General features: G+C 39.4%; 1 protein-coding gene across 5 annotated transcripts in view; it reads left to right on the forward strand.

Annotated features, from left to right (window-relative positions):
• rit1 (Ras-like without CAAX 1) overlaps positions 1–22,157 on the forward strand; it is a 93,803-nt gene extending 71,646 nt beyond the window's left edge. For all 5 annotated transcript variants that reach the window (XM_007897202.2, XM_007897203.2, XM_007897206.2 and 2 more), the window contains one exon: positions 21,528–22,157. In XM_007897202.2, coding sequence (XP_007895393.2) covers positions 21,528–21,743 — 216 coding nt within the window. In that variant the 3' untranslated portion in view covers positions 21,744–22,157. The remainder of the gene's footprint in view (positions 1–21,527) is intronic.
• Positions 22,158–22,787: the final 630 nt, after the last annotated feature.

A 22,787-nucleotide genomic window follows, 5' to 3' on the forward strand; every position in this document is an offset into this window, starting at 1 on the left:
TTAGTGGGAGGTCTCTCAAGGTTATTATAGCTTTCTCTACATTATATCTCTTAAGAGTTTTTTTTCGAACAGAAGTGAAATTGTAACTCTAAAGTGACATTAATTGTACTGTACTAATTTAGCCTCAGTCACTGTGTAGATGCTGCTGCTGCTGCTATTTCAGTGATGATGAATAGTTTGGGTTACCAGACTGCATTGATCTGTGGATATCTGTGCAATGTTATCGTTCATTGTTATTTATGCATTGAAATTGCCCGGGATCATTAGATAACAATTCAGCTATTAGCAAAGAAAAGTGACGGCACATACCTCAGCCTGAGTCAGTGGTTGTCTTAATGGAGTCACTCCTCATTAATCGAAACACTTTGCCAAAAATAATTTCTTTGAACTGATAGGATTCTTGGATTAATGGCACGTTATATTTTGATTTCAGTGTACAGCTCTGTGAGCAAACACTCCATCAAGGATTGTAAAATGATAAGCATATTCTAGGCTTCAAGTCTGCTTGATTTGTATCCCATTGTTTGGATGAGACGTTAAGCCCCCAAGTCCTGTTTGCCTGTTCAGGTTGGATGATAAAGATCCCATGACACCACTTGAAAAGTGAAGGGATTTTCTCCTGGTGTTCTGGCCGACAATCCACCAGCTAAAACTGATCATTCACTTCATGACTGCTTGTAGGACGTTGCAAAGTGCAAACTGGCTGCCACATCCGCCGACAAAAATACAGTCACTGCAATCTACAGTAAATCCTTGTGAGGCGTTATATCAAGTGCAAGGATTATTATCATTATTTCTGGAAAATTATGTGACGAAAAATTGCTTATGGTCTTGAAATAGAAACACCCAATGACACTGAAGAAAGGGATATGAGAATAAAGTACTTATTGTAGGGCATAAGGCACTTCGAAATCCATATAAAAAAATTGGCTGAATTCAGATGACAAACAAACTGGTTTTGAGATTTATGATTCCATCTGAACATCTTGACCAGCTACACCATCTCTTTCCACCCATTCAGGATCCTTTCTATGTAGAAGAAATATTTTTAATGCTGAGATGCCATAATACAGTTTTCTGCTGAAGTATCAATGTTGACTTTATTATAAAGCATGCAAAGCATTTGTGTATAATATGCTAATTACTGTATGCAATACACGGGTTCATTATCTCCGCGTCTCTGTGGATTGATTTCAAGGTCCTCACTCTCACTTATAAATCCCTTCACACCCTAATAATTCCTTATCTCTCTGACCTCCTCCTACCTCACTCATCTGCTCGCCCACTCCACTCAGTTAACTTGAGCTTGCTGCGAACTCCCTGCTCTACTCTCTCATCCTTCGATGGTCAAGCTTTCAGATTTTATGTCACTAACCTCCAGAACTCCCTCCCTCCATGCCTCTCCCTCATCACCTCTCCTTCATCCCCTCTGTCCACCTCCTCTCAATCAACCCCTCTGTCTCACCCCCTCTCTATCTATCTTTAAGTCCTACACTCGTGATGACTGCCCCCTTCCCCCCTCCCCACCCCGGGCATCCAACCCGCCATAGACGGTGGGGGAAACAAATCTTTGGGGAGAGGCTGAATAAAACTCAGTTAAAGGGTTGGTCCCCTTCAAGACAAGTGATCCATTGGCTTGACCAGGTCCATCAGCCAAACAGAAGTGAGGACGGCCCCATGAGCAACCTGCCCGACCAGAGTTCTTCGGAGGACTGGCCATGGTCCTTGTCAGGGCTTTTCACCCCCTAGCTTCCCTTAATGACGTGAGCTGTAGATAGATTTGGGTGGCTGAGGCCATCGAATGCTATCCACAAGCCACCTATGATCCCCGCCACTTTAAAGTGATCTGACACATTATTCTACATGAAGGACTCTATATAAATGCAAGCTGTTGTTGTTGCGATATTCAACTTAGGAACATAGGAAAACAGAAACAGGAGGAGGGCATTCATCCTATTGTGCCAGTTCAACCAGCTTTCTTAGATTTTGGACGAGTTTATCATCCCAATGCACCGCCCTTTCAACAAATTTCTTTACGGCTCAGTTTGAGCTCTTTTTGAAATATTTATTCAACCCTGCCAATAAAATATCCCTCATAAAGTGTCTGTATTGACCCAAGCTCGGGTCCGAAACACTGATTGTCCAATCCCTTGGGACATCCTTCCGACATGAAAGGCTCGATACAGATGTAATTTTGTTGTTGCACTGCATGGTTGGAAATGTTGTAATTTGGGGGATTTTCAGGGGTTTAAAAGTAAACCAACATAGAAACGGGAAAAGGCCATTTGTCTCCCTCTTAAACAACAGCAACAAGATTACATTTTTATAGTGCCTTTCACATCGGGAGGACATCCCAAGGCGCTGATCATTTTATTCTGGACCTATGGCATTCATCAGGGATAATTATCACTTTGTAGACTTCAAACTGTCATAAAATTATTGCCATAAAATTATCACCATAACTTCATATACTTTTACATTACAACGGTGGACAACCATTTAGTATCAACTCATTATGATGCATAGGTTGTTCTGATAATATCAATAATAATAATAACACTTGCATTTGATACAACGCCTTATCACACCATTGAGATGTCTCAAAGCGCTTCACAGAATATACTGTAAAGTGAATTGACTGTATATTTTGTGAGTGATGTGATCCTAACTTATTGCAACACTGTTTTTTTGCTATCAGTTAAAATGAGTGCCAGGAAGACATGTGTTGCATCGCACTCCCTGCACACTACACCGTGACAGTCGAAGGTACTGCATGATTAACTCCTATCACAGAACTGACTTCTCCCGCTGCACACTGACACAAGAACAAAGGATAAGTATTAGCAGAACAGGTCTTGTAAGCTTCATCACTATGGAAACCATGAACATTTGTGGTGTCCTCCACAAAAAGTACATTTTAAGGTGGAAAAGTTTATGAAATATTCCTCGCTGCTTTTTTTTAAAATCTATCACTGGTTACAGGAAGTGAAATAGACTATGAGACCAGTTCCAGGTACTTGGATTCCTGTAGCATATTGGTTAGAGTACTTGCCTCGCAAGCAAGAGGACCCTGGTTCGATTCTCGTGCAAGACGAAACCTTAGGCAAGTTTCCTTATCCCACACGCCTCTGTTTACGTAGCAGTAAGTAGGAAATTGGATGTAAGTCAATTGAGGGATCACTAACCAGGGATAATAATCCCTCAAAAACAAATATTTTTAAAATAATATCAATATCGTTCCTTACTCCACGACTATTTGTGGGACACTGCTGTGTGCTATTGGCTGCCACGTTTTGCACCCAAAATATACAGTCAATTCACTTTACAGTATATTCTATGAAGCTCTTTGAAATGCCTCAATGACATGATAACACATGTGGAACCCATTACCATGCTGAAGAGTATCCCTACCAAACTACTGAGACTTTCACATTATATATTCTACATTTAGAACAGAAACAGTTCATTCACCCCAATTAGTCTGTGCTGGTGTTTATACTCCATGGAATCCCCCTATTCCTCCTGATCCCCTCACCCATTCCCATCTATTCTCTTCTCCATATGCATTAACATATATGTTTGTCTCTTAACAGCGTGCACACCCTATCCTTGCTGAGATGCAACTTGCTCACCTAACCCAGAAAGTACTAGGCACAGGTTGGTAAGACCAAATGCTTGGATACCCCAGAGTGTACATTGAGGAACTGTATGAGTTTAACCAGCTAAAACCATGCATCTTACCATTGCAAACATTGTCTGGTGAGCTTCCTGTCTCTTGTCCAGCTCGAATCATCCTACTTGTTTGGATTTTATTTGTACATCATTACTCAATAATCTAAAAATAATCTTGTTTAGAATATCCTGTACTATTTACTTCCATAACCTTTCTCGATTGCCTAGAAAATATTCCTGAATAATGTTATATTAAGCAAGTGTAATGATGCTTATTGGAAGAAACATTTAAGTAGTTTATAGCTTTATTTGAACAATGTACACCTGATGCTAAATCATTTACAGAAGCTAACCTATTTTAGGAGATGTTTATTGCTTTCTGTGCCGAATCTTTCAAGAAGTTTAAATGGACAATTAGTGTAGTGCAATATCCGTTTCAATCTATTAACTGGACACCGAACCATTCTTACATGAATTCAAGGTCATTACACTTGTCTGTTTTAGAAATATCTCACATATCCACACCCTGCTTCTAAAGACACAGTGAGGAGGGTTCAAGGTTTACCTTTAGGTCCTTCAACTGCATTACGTCAGAGTGAGCAGCAACACAACGTTTATAGCCCTCTTTGGGCAATTATATTATCATTTTGAGCACAAATGTACTGTGAAATTAATTCTCTGATACAGTAGGGAAGCAAATTCCGAGATGTACATTTATAAAAACAGGAAATCATTTTTCACAAGGATGTGCCATTATAGCTTATGCTGCTACACTGTCGGTTTCTATTGAAAAGGATCTTTGCTTGTTAATTGTTCCCCCGGTCTGGTATTGCTGGGTGGATGTTTTTTTTAATGAGACCTTTTGTTCTCATGCCTAACATTGCTTGCGTGAAATGCTACCACATCCTAGTCTCACCTTTGGCAGCCCATGACCTCCTTCACCTTTCCATATGATTGTCTTTCCCAAATGACTTGTAATTGTTACCTGCAGGTCCAACTCCACAACGTGGGGTCATTGTACAGCACTGCGATCGTTAACCTCCGATAGACTTGTGCTTCCAATCGAACACTTCTGCCATTGAATTCTTCACTGACCTCCCCTATTACTGTTTGAGTCAGTGAAAATTGCTCATGGATATTTCATGTCTCTTCTGTGATATATTTACTAGCTCAAAATGGTGCTCTCAGAGAGATGAATTTTTATTTATGGTTTAACTAGAAACAATCCCGTTGTGGTGTCCCTTTGAATTTATGTCATCTGCTGACACTCTCCCATAAAAGCAACCAAGATGTATCATTCCTGGAGTCAATCTGCTCTCCTACGCACACAAAGTTTCAATTTGTGCTGGTCCTCCATGAAAGTGTAACCTCTAACAGTTTTACCTTTCACCAAGACTTATTATAGATTGAAACAGTGGCATTTGGTCCAATAAATCTAAAGCAACCACGCTTAAGTCTCTTACTTCAACCTCTTATGAATGCCTCCATCACAGCCCAACCTCCTATAGGATTCTGTATCAGAACTTGACCTCTTGTAAGTGTACTCATCCTGACCATTGCCTCCTGTAGGGTCCTATATAGCATTATGTCCTCCCATAGGGCCCTGTACAGCATTGCGAACTGGAGGATCTGTATCACAACATCTGGCCTACTGTCACATCCTTATTACAATTTCTGACTCCCCATAAGATCCTGATTATAACACCTACCCACCATTAGAGTCCAAAATTTAAGCAGAAAGCCAACTGGCTTACTTCCAACTGGTAACAGGGAAATCCCAAGAATGCAGCAAAATGTTTGCAAGAATTAGTGAACAGTGGGTGTTTGACTTCACAGTAAGGAAGTCATTGCCTTCCACTATCCAAGCAACTCATCATGCTAACAGATTTGCAGGTCTTGAAACTGGGGGAGCAAAGGATGATTGACAGAAAAAACATATTCCTGCAAAATACATTAATAGTCAGGTTTGTGTATTAGACTAGCTCAGTTGGTAGCACTCTTGCCTCTGAGTCAGGATGTGGAATTCATATATTCTTGTTTAATGCTTCAATGCAGTGCTGGAGGTGCCCTGCATTGTTGGAGAAACTAACACTCAGATGAGATGTTAAACCGAGATCTCGACTGTCTGTTCAGGAGGATTTTAAAGATTGCTCGCCTCTGTTGCCTCTATGTTCCCCAAATAAAATTGGTCATTCACTTCATGGAAATTTGGGGACATATAATAATAACCTTTGCATTTGATATAGCGCCTTATCACGTCGTTGAGACATCTCAAAGGGCTTCAGAATATATTATAAAGTGGGTTGACTGTGTATTTTATGGACAAAATGCGGTAGCCAATTGCGAACAGCAGCATCCCATAGTAATAATAATTATTATTATTATCGGTTCACAAGCAATATGAAAAGAAAATCTCTCAAAATGGAGAATATTCACCCGAGTGCACATTGCTGACTGGTAGGTTTGTCTGTGCTGCAGACATTGATAAATCCAAGATCTTAAGTTGCAACGAACGGGCACTATATAATGAGACCGTCTTCTGAGGTTTCACCGTATTCCCCTAGCCAGCAGTTATGGTGTCTGAAATATCTGGGTTAGATTTACCCTGTTGTTTTGTTCTTATGTCCCTTTGCTTTCTTCCATCCTGTGCTGCAATCTGGTGTTTCAACTGTCTGGTTTAGCTTAGCCAAGTGATTGTATATCAGACTGACATTTTACTGTAAATATATGCTCACTGCAGTATTTACATACCCATTTGTTTTAGCCACATGCTGCTAAGCTTACCTTCCCCCCAATTACTTACATCTGAAATGTCCGTCTGAGCAAGCTGCTGTCATCTTCAAAGTGGGTTTTCAGACAGTTAACACAAGCTAATACATCATTCGGGTTCTCTTGAGTATCTGGGGCCTGGGTTTGGAGGTTGCTGTTCTACAAATGGTTTCTATCCATTAATGTCTGGAGCTATAACTTATTTGAAAGTCCAACCTGAAATGTTAATGTGAGTACCCAGTGGATTCGAGCCCATGGTCCAAAATACTACCTAGATTATATCACTGAGTGAGTAATATAATAATATTCATCCTTCCATTTGATATAGTGTCTTATCACATCTTTGGGACGTCTCAAAGGGTTTCACAGAATATACTGTAACATGAATTGACTGTATATTTTGTGGGTGAAACGTGGCAGCCAATTGCACACAGCAGTGAAGAAAGCAAGGAAACTTGCCTGGGGTTTCACCCTGCCAGGGAATCGAACCCAGGACCTCTCACTTGCGAGGTGAGTGCTCTAACCAATACACTACAGGATTCCTCACTCACTCTTAGCTCCTGAGTGAGTAACAACATTCAATAGCTATGAGTCTGGCAAGTAAAGGCACCTCATGAGAGTAAATCTGATAGGGGATACTAATGTGCACTTCTTGTTGATATATTTGGGCTGATTTTTCCATAACCTGATAGTAAAGGTTCCTTAACCAATACTGTAGGCGCAAGTGAAAGATTTGTGGCTTGAAAGATCTGCAAAGTATTTTGCGCTGACTAATGCAGGAGGAAGGATATGAATTCAACAAATATTGTGAAAGGACAAAAATCAGTCTGACCAGCTCACTATTTTCTGACATTTATCCTCTATTTGTAAGCGGATCAAATAGACTTGGTCATGGTCTTAACTGGGAGGGATTAAGGATTATTGGGGTCCAATTTGCAGGATTTGTAAAAGGATTCATAAATATTGTATCATTTTTATGCACTGAAAATGTCCATAGCCTGCTTATTTATTGGGTCCAGAGATTTCCCTGAAGCCTTTGTCACTGTTTACAAGTGCAGAAAGCAGGCTCTCAGACCTTATCTTCGGGATACTGGATAAATGCCTTTATTAGGGCCAAAAAGACCAATTTCAGTTCACAAAAGTGATGCCTGCTAAACATCATTTATTGCCTTCCCTTCAACAGGGAAAATTATATTTTAGAATACTGCAATTTTGTTTACTCTAACTCCACAAAAGAGCTAACACCAATATTCTAATAACAGTCCTTCCATTCGTTGCAGCGACTTTCACATCGGGATGTCTCAAGGGGTTTATAGGATTTACTGTAAAGTGTAGTGACTGTGAATTTATCTACGAAAGCGGCAGCCAATATTGACTTGATCGCTCTCCTTCTGTGTTGTAATTTCTAGTATCTTCATGAAATTGGATAGATAAACTAAACAGATCAATGTTCCACTCAGGGATGAAATTGGTATTGTATTACTGTCTAAGTTTATCATGAACTCTGCTGTACTCAACTTTTAGAGGCAGGTGAAATGTTTTTTTCTGGGTGACAAATAACAGTAATAGAGAGATAGAAGCAACAGTAGAGTCTGGGCTGAGTTAGAACTTGCTGCTTTTTTCCACTGAATAATAGAATCTTACAGCACAGAAGGAAGCCATTCGGCCTATCATGTCTGTGCCGGCTCTTTGAAAAACCTACCAACTATTCCTATTCCCCTGCTCTTACCCCAGAGCCCTGCAAATGTTTTCTTTTCAACTATCTATCCAATTCCCCTTTGAATGCTACTATCAAACCTGCTTCCACCACCCTTTCAGGCAGTGCATTCCAGATCGTAACAAATCTCTCGGTAAAAAAAATTCTCCTTGTCACCCCTCTGTCTTTTTGCCAATTATTTAAAATTTCTGTGATATTTTAATTCCATTTTTGCTGTCTTACACTTTCAGGGAACCACCGCTTATCTAACCATAACCCTGAATAATCAAAGCAATCTTTTGTTTTCTCCAGCTCCTGATCCACTCTAACTCTTTCTTCTCTCCAGTCTTGCCTCCAAGGTGCCAAATTTCGCTCATAGCAGCGATTTACACAGCATTTTATTCTGTAAAACAAAAGCTTTGGTTATTATTTTCATTCCAAGATTCTAGTGTAAAAAGGGGGGAAATCTTACTTTTTTAAAAAATGATTTCTTTCAGGGTGTTTTAATGAAAATCCCATTGTTAAGTTAATGAACCAGAAACCTAATTTCAGACGGTACCTGGGTTCATTTACACAGTCATTAGTGCACAAGCAATGCCCTTGTGACACTAACTGCAGCTCATATGCAGTACAGCTAAAATCACAGTATTAGCTGGCACTTTACCAGGGTCAGACAGTGGAGTGAGAATGGAGAGAGAATGCAGCCAAATAATAGCTTCATTTTGTTGAACAGGCGAAAGAAAAAGGTTGAAAATACACAATACTGCAGAGAAATGTGAACTCGCTCTTTCTTGGGACATTTATCATAGTTTTCCTCTTTCAATTTTCCACCATTGCGATTTCCCTAGGATTTTAGTTTTACAGCAAAAAATGGCTTGACATCAGTAGCAAGGCTTGTGCAGCAGATGGTTACGCAATTAGGTTACATTAGGTTATCTTGTCCACACATGGAACCTAAGATGGCTGTTTCCCTGATCAGCAGTAGAGAAGATAATTATTGCATTTTAAAAAAATTCTGAAATATCAGAGTGAAACCAACATTATAAGTGACCTAATAATAATATGATAATAGCTCTTGGATTTTAGATCATACCTTTCACATCAGAAGGATGTTTCAAGAGCTTCATGAGATATACTGCAAAGTGTTGTGACTATTTAGTCAAACGCAGCAGCCAGTTTTTGCACACAGCAATATCCCTCAAACAGCACTGAAGTGAACGACCACTTTTATCTGCGAGATTGTTTGCCAGGAAATTCAAAGAAATTGCCTTCTGTTTTTGAATGGTGTCATGGGATCTTTAAAATCCACCTGAAAAAGCAGACAGGACCTTGGTTTGACGTCTCATCTGAAGGACGGATCTTTCTGACAATGGTACAACACCCCAAGCACTGCACGGCACTTTTAAACAAAGTTTGTGTTCAGCTTTAGATATCTGGTAAGAAGAGTGGGTTTTTAACTGCAGTGCTATGGATTTTCCATGGGAAGATTGGAGTTTGAATGACAGCCTAAGCTGATGGACAGAGGAGAAGTGCAGGAAGCTGAGCTCTCAATGAGAACAGATGGGAAATGAAGGGGGGTTACCATTAGAGCTGCCTCTTTGGGCAGGAATAGGAGTAAACCTCACCAAACAGTGACTGCTTGTAGGGCTCGACATCACCTGTTTCATGAACGCTCACCAACTCCAGGTCAACAGATGCCATTCAAGCCTCACTTAGGGACAAGGTTAGGAAGAAAAAGATGGTGGCCTTACGTTTGTGATCTAAGTGAGAACATATTTCCACCCTCATCTGTGTGATATGGCAGGTTTATTGGAAATGTTTTAATTGTCACCATCCCTGTCTCAGGCCAAACTCAACAACTTACACCATGTGGTGCCTGACAGAAATTCCGTAGTTCAGAGCGACTTGCCCAGAGGAGAGAAAACAGACCAAAACATTTTGAAAACAATGTTTAGAAACAAATTCTAAGAGAGTCAGAACATTTCGTAAGATCAATATGAAATTGTGTGAGTACTGCAAGGCGCCGTTGGCATAATTTACAACTAGAGAGATAAAAGGGTTCTCAGTACTGAGAGCAATTCTGTTTCAAGGGCATTACTGAGCATTGGTTTGTGCTGTATTCTTCAAGCCTAGCGCAGGTGGATTCAAATAAAAATAAAACTTTTACCGCAAAGTGTTTTTCCAGTTACTTTGTAACTTTGGACATGTTCGTGACAGGTGATTACAATTCGCCACTTACTCCCTCTCTTGAGGCAATGCCGGATGTCCACTGATGGCTGTTAAATTATTTGACTGAGATATAAAGTGAGCTTAATGCAGTGTGTAAAAAAAATCATGGCCAGCAAAGCGAGATCTTCAGACAATCTGGTTCTCATTAAAATCATAGAATTGGCTATGTTGGCTTCATTTAGATAGGAATTATGAGGATGCTGATATCATATGAATTGCAAACTAATTTAGTTGTGAAAACATGTAAAACTGTGTTAATTCAAACAAATAGCAACTGAATGATTGGATCTCTGGTAAATCCAATGAAGAAATAAAGATCATATTACATAATTAGCCTTTTTAATTTGTGCAGTAAAAATTTTGGCTCCTTCTGTTTTATTTAGTGTCCTGAATTATACAGGATACCGCATAGTTGAACAATCTGTAAACTATGAATGAAACTACCTTTCACAGTTAACAAAACTATATTGGAATACATATGTTTTATGAGATCCCACTGAGTAATGAAAATCTCAGCTTGTTGAAACACAAGCTATATTATTATATTTCTAATAAGCCACTGATAAAACTATCATTTTATAGTTCCACACCATCAAATTGAAGAATCTAAATGCTGAATATAGACACTAAATTGTATGAAAATAAGCCCCTTTTCTTTACTGGACTAATTTAAAAAGCAGCTTGATGCTGTGATTGGATGGGGCAGGAGTGATGGGTTGTAGAAGCGATGAGATCGGATGGAAAAACTGCAAAATAATTTTCCTTATTTCACCCACAAATGTTCATGTTCCATTGTCCAGTACCATTGAAAATGTAATTAATAATAATAATCCTTCCATTTGATATTGCGCCTTATCACATCTTTGAGACGTCTCAAAGCGCTTCATAGAATATATTGTAAGTGAATTGACTGTATATTTTGTGGGTGAAAAGTGGCAGTCAATTACACACAGCAGTGTCCCACAAACAGTCCTGGATTGATTGGCCAATTATTATTCATTTTTAAAATATTTTTTAAGGGTTTATCAGCTCTGGAAAAGTGATCCACAAGTCGACTAACAACCAGGTTCCTACTTGCTGCTAGGTAAACAGAGGCTTGTGGAGTAAGGAAGTTGTCTAAGGTTCTGCCCTGCTCAGGAATCCAACCCAGGTCCTTTCGCTTGTGAGGCGACAGCGCTAACTACTACGCTACAGGACTCCATGGTCGCTGTGTGCTGCAGGGGAGGGGTGGGGGGGCAGTGAGATGGTCATACACAAGTACTCGAATATGGTGGTTTGTGGGCATATTAATGTGAGAAAGCATGGATTGAAAAGGCCTTCAGCTTATCAAGCTTTCTCCTTCCCCACAAGAAACCTATCCTTCCATTGATATCAAACTATACCTCCGTATCTCCAGGAAGATAGCTCTGCATAGATATTCCCTGATAATTGAATAAGCTTCCAAAGTACTCTCCCATCTTTACTGTTCAACTTTGAATTCCCGCTTCAAACTATATGTCTATATTTCACCCCTCCCACTCCCTTCCAGTAGCTCAGAAATGATTGTACCTTGTGAAGTAGGTTATTGACAAGTTGCTAGGAAAGGTGGTTGAGGCTTGGATGTTGGATTCATTTAAAAAGAAGCTCAATACTATGATATGTATGTGATGATATTCCCGAGATATTTATTGGAACCAATATGAAAGGTGCTATACAAATGTAATTTTGTTGTTGTTGGAATGGAATGTGCATGCATCCTGTTTACATAATGTCAGTAAATATTAGACACAGGTTGGCAAGAGCCAAGGTGTGGGACCCCAGAGTGTACATTGGGGTACTGCTGGAGTTTAACCAGCTACAACCACAAAGATTTCCATTGATATTGCTGTCTGGCAAGCTTTCCTGTTACTTGTCAAGCTCGGATCACTCTACCCATTATGGTTTTGCCTTGCAGGATTGCAAGGTTGACTGGAGCTGAGTGGGAAAAATCCCTGCCCCCAAGTTCTGTTGATGAGCCAGGCTGGTTGGATTGTCATCAGCAGTGCCCTGGAGTACTGAGGACCTGCCTGGCTCAGGAACTAGACTATCGAGGCCACCACAGATGGTTGGCTCGATTCTGACATTCTGTTGTCAAACATGTCACCTTAGATGCCCTCTCCCTACTGAGGATAGTCACTAATTGGTAATTTGACTAACGACACACATGGATTTCAGCCTTCAATAAGTGGCTGGTAGATATCAGAAACTCCCTGCAAGCTTCCTCGTAGGCAACACAGCTTAGCATTAAATGGGTAAGAGCATTGCCACCATCTTTCTGTCTGCAGCTCAGACACACATTCCCTCCCATTGAGCGCTGCTTCTACCAGGTGGAGGTTGGAGCTTTAGCAGCACCTGCTTACCTCTCTCCAAACTAATAAAGGTGGATTCCAAGCTTTGGATGTACGATCGAGTGTTCACTCCAGGTTAAGCCAAGGCTGCCCATTGTCACACACCCTATTCAATGTATTCATCAATATATATCTACATGTGGTTAGTAACATTATAGTAATAATAATCCTTATATTTGATATAGTGCAAACGTCTGCAAACATTGAATGGAGATTTTATGTTGGCACAGAAGATCTTGAGTACATAATTGATATGTAATATGATTTGAAACATTGATAAACATAAGGTCCAGGAGTTTTATATCACTATTTAAAATATATTATGAGCTGTCCCTCAGAATAAATCATATATAAGGAGCACTGAACTCTAATTACATTCTTTATGAGGGGATATTAAATTATCCAGTTCACTCTTTTGCTGATCATTGCATTCTACTTTCATTAACTTCTTTCAGATTACACATCTTTGGTGTTCGTTTCCTTTTGTTCCTCTTTCAGTAGTTGAAACACTAATTCTTGATTCTGCTCCATGCCCTTCAATGTAGCAATGATAATCGTATTTCTTTCAATTTCTCAGATGCAGTTTCTTTATGTCTCTCATGAGTCTGACCAACAGTCACAACCTTTCACCTGTCGGTAACGCTACTCGTAATCTTTTTTCTCAGTCAAAGGAAAGTCTCACTTCTGCACACTTGCTAAAACAGCTTCTGAGAACCCCATCTCATTTTTCTTATTAAACATTTATTCTCTAAACAAGGACTCTTTAATTCTCTATAAGGTCTAATTGCATCAAAGAACTGAATGCTGATCTTATTTAAGATAATGCATCTTCCTTCTGGTATCGCTCTTGAGCTACTGACAGGATACACCAAAAAACTTGCCATCTGTTACATATTCTTTGCCTTACTTCTGCCTTCCATCTGTGCCTCTGTCCATCCATCCATTTGGTTGCTCTCTCGCTTTCAATTGCATCCTTTCATACTCCCTGTATTTTATTGAACGTCATTCTCTCTTAAGCTCCAAATAGGGCATCTCCAAACTCTTCATTCTCTCAAACAAAAATCATCACAATATCTCATACTCTAACCCAGGAATGGCCAACTTGTAGGCTGCGTAACTAATCTACTCATGTGTAATGCAGTTTGTGGGCCACAAGTTGCCGATCCCTACTCTAAATCATTCCTCATACTTTTCCAGGAATCAAGACTCTGAGACTAGTTCCCTCTGCCAACCCTTTATTCTCAGTCTTCTCAACATGTTTTTAAAGCCCAAGTTTAGTGGCATATAACCATCTCTTCATGACTTATTTGTTTGCTTGAATCTTGGAAGCATGCTGCCCTTCAGGCCAAGGTACTTCAGGTTTCCCCCCAAACTTAAAGCCTTCCCAACATCCTGGGCAGAATTATGTGATATTGTAAACTTTCAAAATTGGTGAAACATTTCTGGTATAAATAAGTCACTCAATGATGAGGTATGCTTTTGGTTGTATTGAGTTATTGCTTTCTGAAATTCTATTTAAATTCTTTGTAAAGGCCACAAATCAAAAAAACTGTTCTTGACTTATCAACAGCTTTATTTGGAATCATAAACCATAGGAATTTAAAGTGCAGAAAAAGGCCATTCGGCCCATCATGTCTGTTTTGCTTCTTCGAAAGAGTAATCCTTTCAGTTCCATTTACCTGCTTTTTCCCCATAGAACATCAACTTGCATTAGGGTCCTGTAGCTTAGTGATTAGAGTACTCGACTCGCAAGTGAGAGGATTTCCGGGCAGGGCGAAACATTAGGCAAGTTTTTAAGTTTTCTTACTCCACACGACTCTGTTTACTATGCAGTAAGTAGGAACCCAGCTGTTAGAGTCGATTGGTGGAAGTGTAATAATCCCTTCAGCAAAAAATAGTAATTAGTTCACTCAATCCACGACTGTTTGTGGGACACTGCTGTGTACAATTGGCTGCCGTGTTTCACCCCAAAAATATACAGTCAATTCACTTTACAATATATTCTGTGAAGCGCTTTGCGATCTTTCGGGGATAAGGCAATATATCAAATGCAAGGATTGTTGTTATTATTATTTTTATTTATATTACACCCTCCATGTAGGATAAAGTCTTGGAGTGCTTCACAGTGATATGGAAAAAACTAATGGACCGAAGGTTCTTCTTCATCCATAATGCTTGTGATCTTGTGTGACATACTCGTAACCCTGGGAGTCAAAGCCATTAAGTTAAGGAAACTCTCGCTGAATAGCTATCATTACATACCAAAGCTCCATATGGTAAATGTACCAGTGTTCTGTAGGGTTACCATAAACATAGGCCTTAATATTTCTCAATGTGTTAATAGGCACTTTAATGACACCATCCATCATTGTCCACTCTAGTGGTTGGGAAGATTTAGATAACTAATCTCGCTGATCAATATATAAGCACAGATTGAGTATGAAGAGTACAATAAGGAGAAATGATTTGCAACAAAGCACATAAAGCATAAAATACATTCACGCCATCCCTTTCATTATAAGATCTTGTTGAATATGGCTTTGAATGATCAAACTCATTTATCACTCTGTTAATCAAAGACAAGGTCTGAAATGATTTTACTTGCTTTGAATTAAAATACCTTTCTTAAATAGGGTGGGTTTACTGAGTACCGGTAAGTATCAGGAGTACCAAAGTATGTTGATTTGGTTTATTCTGGTTTGGATTCTATTAAACAAAGTGTTGGGAGAGGAACATGACTATACACAGATATAAGATTAGATGGGTACTCTGGAGTTTTGTCTGATTTAGCTTTGAGTGACCTATGGAAGGAACAGTCTTGGTGGCTGAACATCCTTTCCTAATTCCGTGCCCTCCTATGATCTTTTTATTTGTTTACCACCAGTAATGTGGCCAACAACATCCGCACACGTTTAGCCTTAATGTCATGTTCAAATGATCCAATATGTCCAATATGTTTTGTCAGCCGCATGTCTGACACATGCGGAAACCCATCACCGTGCTTAAGAGTATTCAAAACAAACTGAGAATTCCATGCATCCGACCGACACATGGAAATTCCAGGATTAGATAGTTGGAATGGAATGCGCACTCTCATCCTGGAGGGATGCTTCCTGCTTACCTAATTCCAGAAAATATTAGGTACAGGAGGGCAAGAGCCAAGGCTTGGGGACCCCAGAGTGTGTGTTGGGGTACTGCTGGAGTCTAATCAGCTAAAATCGCATAGCCTGCCATTGAATATATCCAACATGAAATAAACTGTTACCTTTTTGCATCTAATAATGCTAATAGCTTTCAGAAACAAAATCTTCAATGATTCTAAAGCTGATACAACTGCCATCCTTCCTTCACAATTGTACTATGAGACACATTGCTGTGAAAATAAGAAGCTGGAGAAGGTAACACATTTGATAGGCTGGCATATTAAAAACTCTGATCTAGAGGCCTTGATAAATATGACAAAGGTGATTGGTTTTTGATAACATCAGAAGAGGCAGAATGCACATTATTCAGGGCAAGAGCTTGGTATTTTCACAGGAAATCAAGTCAGGCAACTCCAAGTAGGTAACTTTACAAAGGCAGAAAATGTGGTAAGAATTCACAGACCAGGCAGGAGAATGGAAAGGAAAGTGTGATCTATGGTGTTTTGGGAATCTATTATAGATAGCTATATAAATCAGAAACGAGTCCTGATGAATGAGGCCGTGGAGACTTTCTGTAAAGTTGGGTAAAGAAGTAGGAAACTGTAGCTCATCTAATAAAGGAATAGAAATTTGGGGATTACATGAAATTTCAGTGAGAGCCGATCACACACCCTCTAGGAATGCACTGGATTGTCAGCTGACACTGTGAGTTCAAAGTCCCAAATTGGGCCTTGAACTCACAACCTTCTGAATTGGAGGCAAGAGTGAGATTGACTGAGCTTGACTGACACCTATTTCAACAGGATCTCTTGGTTATGTTGTTAATCTGTTATTGTTGTTGTTAATCTAATCACCTACACTCGGAATAAAGATACATATGCTGTATAAAAACAGTTGGACAAGTATTTTAGCATTACCAGCACATGAGAATACTCAAACTAAATATGAAAATAATACACGCAAAACCTAAACTCTCCAGAGCTAATACTTTCAAGGTTAGTGTTAGACAAAAGGTTAATTGATGTTGCACCAAGATCAAGATCCTATCAATCAGGTTAAAAATTACACCCGAGGTGTTTTTGTTTGTGCAAAGTGAAAATGAATAGAAGCAGAGAAAATAATTAATGGTTTGACAACTAGTGTTAACAGTCTTAACATACGGCTGAATCCCTTCTTGCTGGCTATGCTGTTGGTATGATTGCACAATACATCCACAAGACACAGTGTATTACTTACTCAATCACAAGATTGGTTTGGATGAAGAAAGCCCTTCGGCCCACATGATCACATCCTTCCAGAATACCTACTCTACTGTTTTCACATGTTGATCCACAAACAGAACAATATATATTTATGTGGTGACGAGGATCCTTGCCCGCTGTAGCATTTGCAGCTAATTTTGTTTTGTCCACAAAATATAAAGTTAATTCATTTTACAGTATATTCTGTGAAGCACTTTGAGACATCTGGAAGACGTGATAAGGAGCTATATCAAATGCAAGGATTATTATTATTAGTAGTAGTAGAGGTATTATTATTATTATTATTATTATTATATGCGTGACTGGCTTGGAGGAACCAGAGACTGAAACATTTATTTTTGGAGGGAGTGGGGGAGGGGAAGGAGTTATGTCAGCAAACCAATAGCAATTGGAATAATACAAAGTGTAAATTATAGCTCAGTTTTTCTACCACCAGAAAGAAGCAGGCAAAAATCTAAAAGCTTCTTTACTGCTACTAATATTTCTTCTTCTTCTATCTATACTAATAAAACAACAACGTCTGTCTGTGCTTCAAGTAGGATCTCAATAACCGAATGACTTAGAGACATGATTTATATCTCATCAGAAAGGCCTTGCAACTGCGTGCATCATGGACAATCCCAGTCATTAACAGATCTTCCAACTCAACAACAACAATTTGCATTTATATAATGGCATTCATGAAGGATAGCATGCAATTGCCAGGATGGTGGAAGGTGAACTGGATAGACAAATTTGCCTAGCAAATTCTTATGCTTTGATAGGGAGGGGCAAATTGATCACAGGTGCAGTCAGAGAGATACGTCTTAAGGTAGGATGTAGAGATAGATAAAGAGGGAGTGAGGATGTGTGGGGGATTGAGGCAGGGCACTCCAGAGATTAGTGGTGTAGTGGCTGAAAGGCATAGTCACCAATGGTGGGGCCGAAGGGTGGAGGGGCCAAAGGGTTGGGATCTCCTGAGGAATGAAAGCAGACCTTAGGGGAGAACACAACTGGGGAAAGCAATGATTACTCATTTTTCAGTCATGAGAGAAGATGTTTCAGAGGGGAATCTCATAGATGTGTATAAAATTTTAAATAAGATTGAAAAAGTAACCCCAGATCAAGACAGTAGAACAAGATAACACATGTTCATCATTGCAAAGTGCGATTTCAGGACAGAAACCAGGAACAAAACACAAAATGCTGCAGATGCTGGAATCTGAAACAAAAACAGAGAGAGCTGGGACAACTCAGCAGGTCAGGCAGCATCTATGGAGAAAGGAAAGTGAGTCAATGTTTTGGATCCATTTCATCAGAAACCAGGAAGTTTGGCTTTACCCGTTTAATGACTGGAACAGGATGCAAGGAAAGGTGGGTGAGGCCAGGACTCTGCACTTATATAACAAACAGCTTAACATCGTGTTGGGAGGATGGTAGGATGGGTATTCTGGAGGGATGAAATCAGATGGGCTGAGCACTACACCTTAGGAAGGACGTCAAAACATTGGAGAGGGTCCAAAGGAGATTTACCAGAATGATATCAGGAATGAGGGACTTCAGTTATGAGGAGAGGCTAGAGAAGCCAGGATTATTCTCCTTGGAACAGAGAAGGTTAAGAGGAGACTTAATAGATTTCAAAATTATGAGGAGATTTGATAGGGTGAACAAAGAGAAACTATTTCCACTGATGGGTGGGTCGGTAACCTGAGGGCACTGATTTAAAATAGTTGTTAAGAGAAACAGAAGGGAAATGAGGAGAATTTTTTTCGTACAGTGAGTTGATCAGATCTGGAATGCATTGCCTGAAAAGGTGGTGGAAGCTGATTGGTTAACAACTTTTAAGAGGGAAGTAGATAATTATTTGACTGGACAAGTTTGCAGGGCTATGGGGAGAGAACGGGAGAGTGGGATTGAATTGGATAGCTCTTTTCAAAGAGCCAACATAGATATGATGGGCCAAATGGCTTCCTTCTGTGCTGTATAATTCTATGATTCTATAATTCTATGAAGTCTACTCCCAGTCCACTGAGAGATGTTCAGCAATTAGCTATTAAGAGGTGTGAAAGAGTTCGGTGGATTTATGATTTTTCACTCAAACACTTCCAGCAAATGGCTGAGGTGAGAGTTGGATATTTATCGTGATTCACCATGTGGGAAACTGGCCACATATTCATATTATATCAAGAAGTGACTGATCATAACATGTACAGTAGTTACAATTCTCATTAGTTTGTTTTAGTTTTCAGACCCATTCCCACAAAGTAAGGAAGCTGGTAGTAGGTGCATTCACTTACTCATTGATATAAGCTTCCCTCTTCGCTTGTAAATGTATAGCTCACATTTTTATTGTGGCGCCCCTCTGCTTTACTCTTTTATGCACAATAAATCATGCTGCAATGGAAGTCAAGGAGAACCTGCAGTCCCTTCATTGAAACCAAATGGGTAAATTAAGCTGCTGCTCACTCAGCTGTACTACTCCCACTGTAATTGGCAGTAAAAGACAATCAAAATTGTACTTAGCAAAACATAAATTTCATGTTATAATTTCTGTCTCTACATACATGATGCATATTATTTTAATACGTTAAGCACTGCTTTGGGATTTTGTGGTTGAGAAGAAATGTTGATTCCTGTGCAGATTTCGCATAAAATGAACACCTTTATTACTACACATCTCTTATTTTTATGGGCTGGCTAGCTTGGGAGTCTGTGGTTTATTAAAAAAAAGTTTTATGTTTCACAGGACACATTAGATGGTATCCAAGCAATTCAGCTTAGGAAACAGGAACGGACAGTGTCAGTGAAATAGATAAATTTTGCCACAGTCCACTGGGAACTGAAATGTATTGCACAGTGTGTGATAGCATCATCGCATTCTGCCCACCAACACTGTACATACCCACACACTGCAGCAGCCTCAAGCCACGTCTTCAGTAAGCCTTATATCAAAGTGACTTTGTGTTGTTAGTTTGGTTTGGATAATCTTTAAGCATGGTGATGGGTTTCTGCGTGTGTCACACACCTGGTTGACAAAAAAAATTGTTTTGGCAACTGCTGTAAATCTATCATTATAAAAACAGAAGCCGCTGGGAACACCTAGCAAATCAAGCAGCATCTACTGAGAGATGAAAGCGAGGTAACATTTCAGGTTGCTGATCTTTCATCAGAAATTTTCATAGATGCTGCCTGACCTGTTAAATGCTCCCAGTGACTTCTGTTTTTATTTTATAATTCCAGCATCTGCAGTATTTTGCCTTTTGCAAATTTACTAATGTGAGATTTTTTTTTAAAGAGTTGCAGATACATCTCACATATTCCACACTTGACCTCAGAAAACAAGACAGCAAATGTTAACCTTTAATCCATCCTGGCTCCCGTTCATCACGATCAACAACAAGAACTTTTGTATCTCCATTCACATAGGATGAAAGTATTGAAGTGCTGTATTGGGGAGAACTGAGCAGGGAAAATAAATATTTAAGGATATTGACCATGAAGATCATTGACAATGAAAAGTTATGTAAGCTTTTAAGGTAGCGAGATAGGAATCAAGCCAAAGGGGTGAGTGTTCTAATAATATGGGCTGAAAAGTATGGCCAACAATGTGGAGAGACAAAGCAGTGGCCTTTACACACATTATTTTCAGTTGGATGATACTTTTAAGAGGAAAAATATAAAAGGGTGAAGGGAGAGACAAGGGAATTAGGGTTTGGGTAGTATAGGCCTGACGGACTCCTCCTTGACTCCTAATGTCTTCGATTCTCATTTAGACCAACCTGTGTCTCATTGAGTGTTTCCTTATCTCAGCTCCGCCCTCTCCCTGTTAACTCCAATAATGTCCTTAAGCAGAAGCTTCCATAAATCACATGAAGGTTAACAATTCTCAATGTGGACATTGTTACTTGATTATGAATAAACTCAACAAACTTCTATCATCTATCATTGACTTTTGCTATTGTGATAACAAATGTAGAGACAGAATTCAGTCAAATTGGGTCCAGTTGTAATTCTGGATTTTGTGTTCTTAAGTACCTTTCATGAGACTTTGGATGAGATACAAAACCAAGGCCTTGTTCAGGTGGACGATAAAGATCCCATGGCACTAGTCAAAAAAAAGGAAGTTTCTGCTGGTGTCCTGGCCAACATTTTTATAAAATTGGTGGTTTACTTGTTCCGAGATGCTCCCCTTTGTGAAGGGCATTAAAAAATGCAAGTTGCTATTCATGACTGTTTGTGGGAGATTGCTGTGTACAACCTGGCTATTGTATTTGCCAACATACAGTCACTGCACTTTACACTGTGTCCCGAAGTGCTTTGGGATGTCCTTCCAGTGTGAAAAGTGCTATACCAAATGTAAGGATTATTGTTGCTATTATTATTTAATGTTGTGGATTTATTCCTTTTCCAGGTCTCTAAAGAAGAAGGTATGGCCTTGGCAAGAGAGTGCAACTGCCCCTTCTTTGAAACTTCGGCTGCTTTGCGCCTCTACATTGATGATGTCTTTTATGGGATGGTACGTGAGATTCGGAGGAAGGAAGCCCAGCTCTCTTCTGAGAAGAAAGTGAAGAGGAGAGACAATATCTGGAAGAAGCTGAAAGGCTCCTTCAAAAAGAAGAAAAAATAAAAGATACGAAAGATGTCACTTTCTAAGCAGTCATGGGTCTAATTTGTGGATTGTGTACAATGGCACACAAGTGCCCTTATTATGGAATTAACTATCAATGTGAAGTAACCTGTAAGTTATTACTTTGGGTGTTAAATACATGATTACACCTGAAATTCTCTCTCTACACCTGCTTAACCCATCCCGTCAATTTTGACATTGGATCATCAATGCAACTCCAAATTAGACCCACTTTCTGCCACATGTCTTGATCTGTGGATCTGTAATGTCAAACTATTTTTATTTAGAAGGCAGCAGAGTCTTGATCTTGGGTTAATGTCTAGTCACTGTTTTATACACCCGCGTGAAGTTATTAATCAGTGTTATATTGAGTACACTTTCAGAAATTATTTCCAAACTGTCTTTGTTAAGTAGCGTAGCTGACTATAGATTAATATTTCTCGGGTTGTAGGTATACAAACAGTTACAAGTCAATGTTGTGCCAGAATCCTGCTTCAAAGCATCTTTCCAATGAATGTTTTTCCAGTGTGAGTTAAGATTCTGGAAACTCTATTTTGTAAACGTTTGCATCTCTTGGAAGTCTCCACACTGTCCATTCTTCTCTCATTTATACTGGTGTAGCAAGGACAGTGATGTGTCCAAAATCTTGATACTAATTACTTTTCTTTGTAATTTGTAAACAAATGCCATTCTAATGGTGAAACTGCTCACCACCAGAATTTAGTGGTTGGCTATAGACTGATATAGTGTTTTACAGGTATTTTATATCTGGTTCAGTGTTTGTTTTACCGTTGAAACAGTTTCTTTATATTGTCCCACCAATATTCGTTGGGTGTCCTTTTATATAAGGGTGGAAAGGATGAGACATCTAGTTGTATTGGTTCAAAGCTAGAAAGTATTGTCCATATCACTGTTCTACTGACTGGACCACAAAATAGAGTTCTGTAGCTCAGTGGTTAGAGCACTCGCTTTGCAAGCGAGAAACCTGAGTTCAGTTCCAGGCAGGGCGAAACCTTGGGCAAGTTTCCTTACTCCACACGCCTA

This window comes from Callorhinchus milii, unplaced genomic scaffold, assembly GCF_018977255.1.
Source record: "Callorhinchus milii isolate IMCB2004 unplaced genomic scaffold, IMCB_Cmil_1.0 Scaffold1, whole genome shotgun sequence".
NCBI lineage: Eukaryota > Metazoa > Chordata > Chondrichthyes > Chimaeriformes > Callorhinchidae > Callorhinchus > Callorhinchus milii.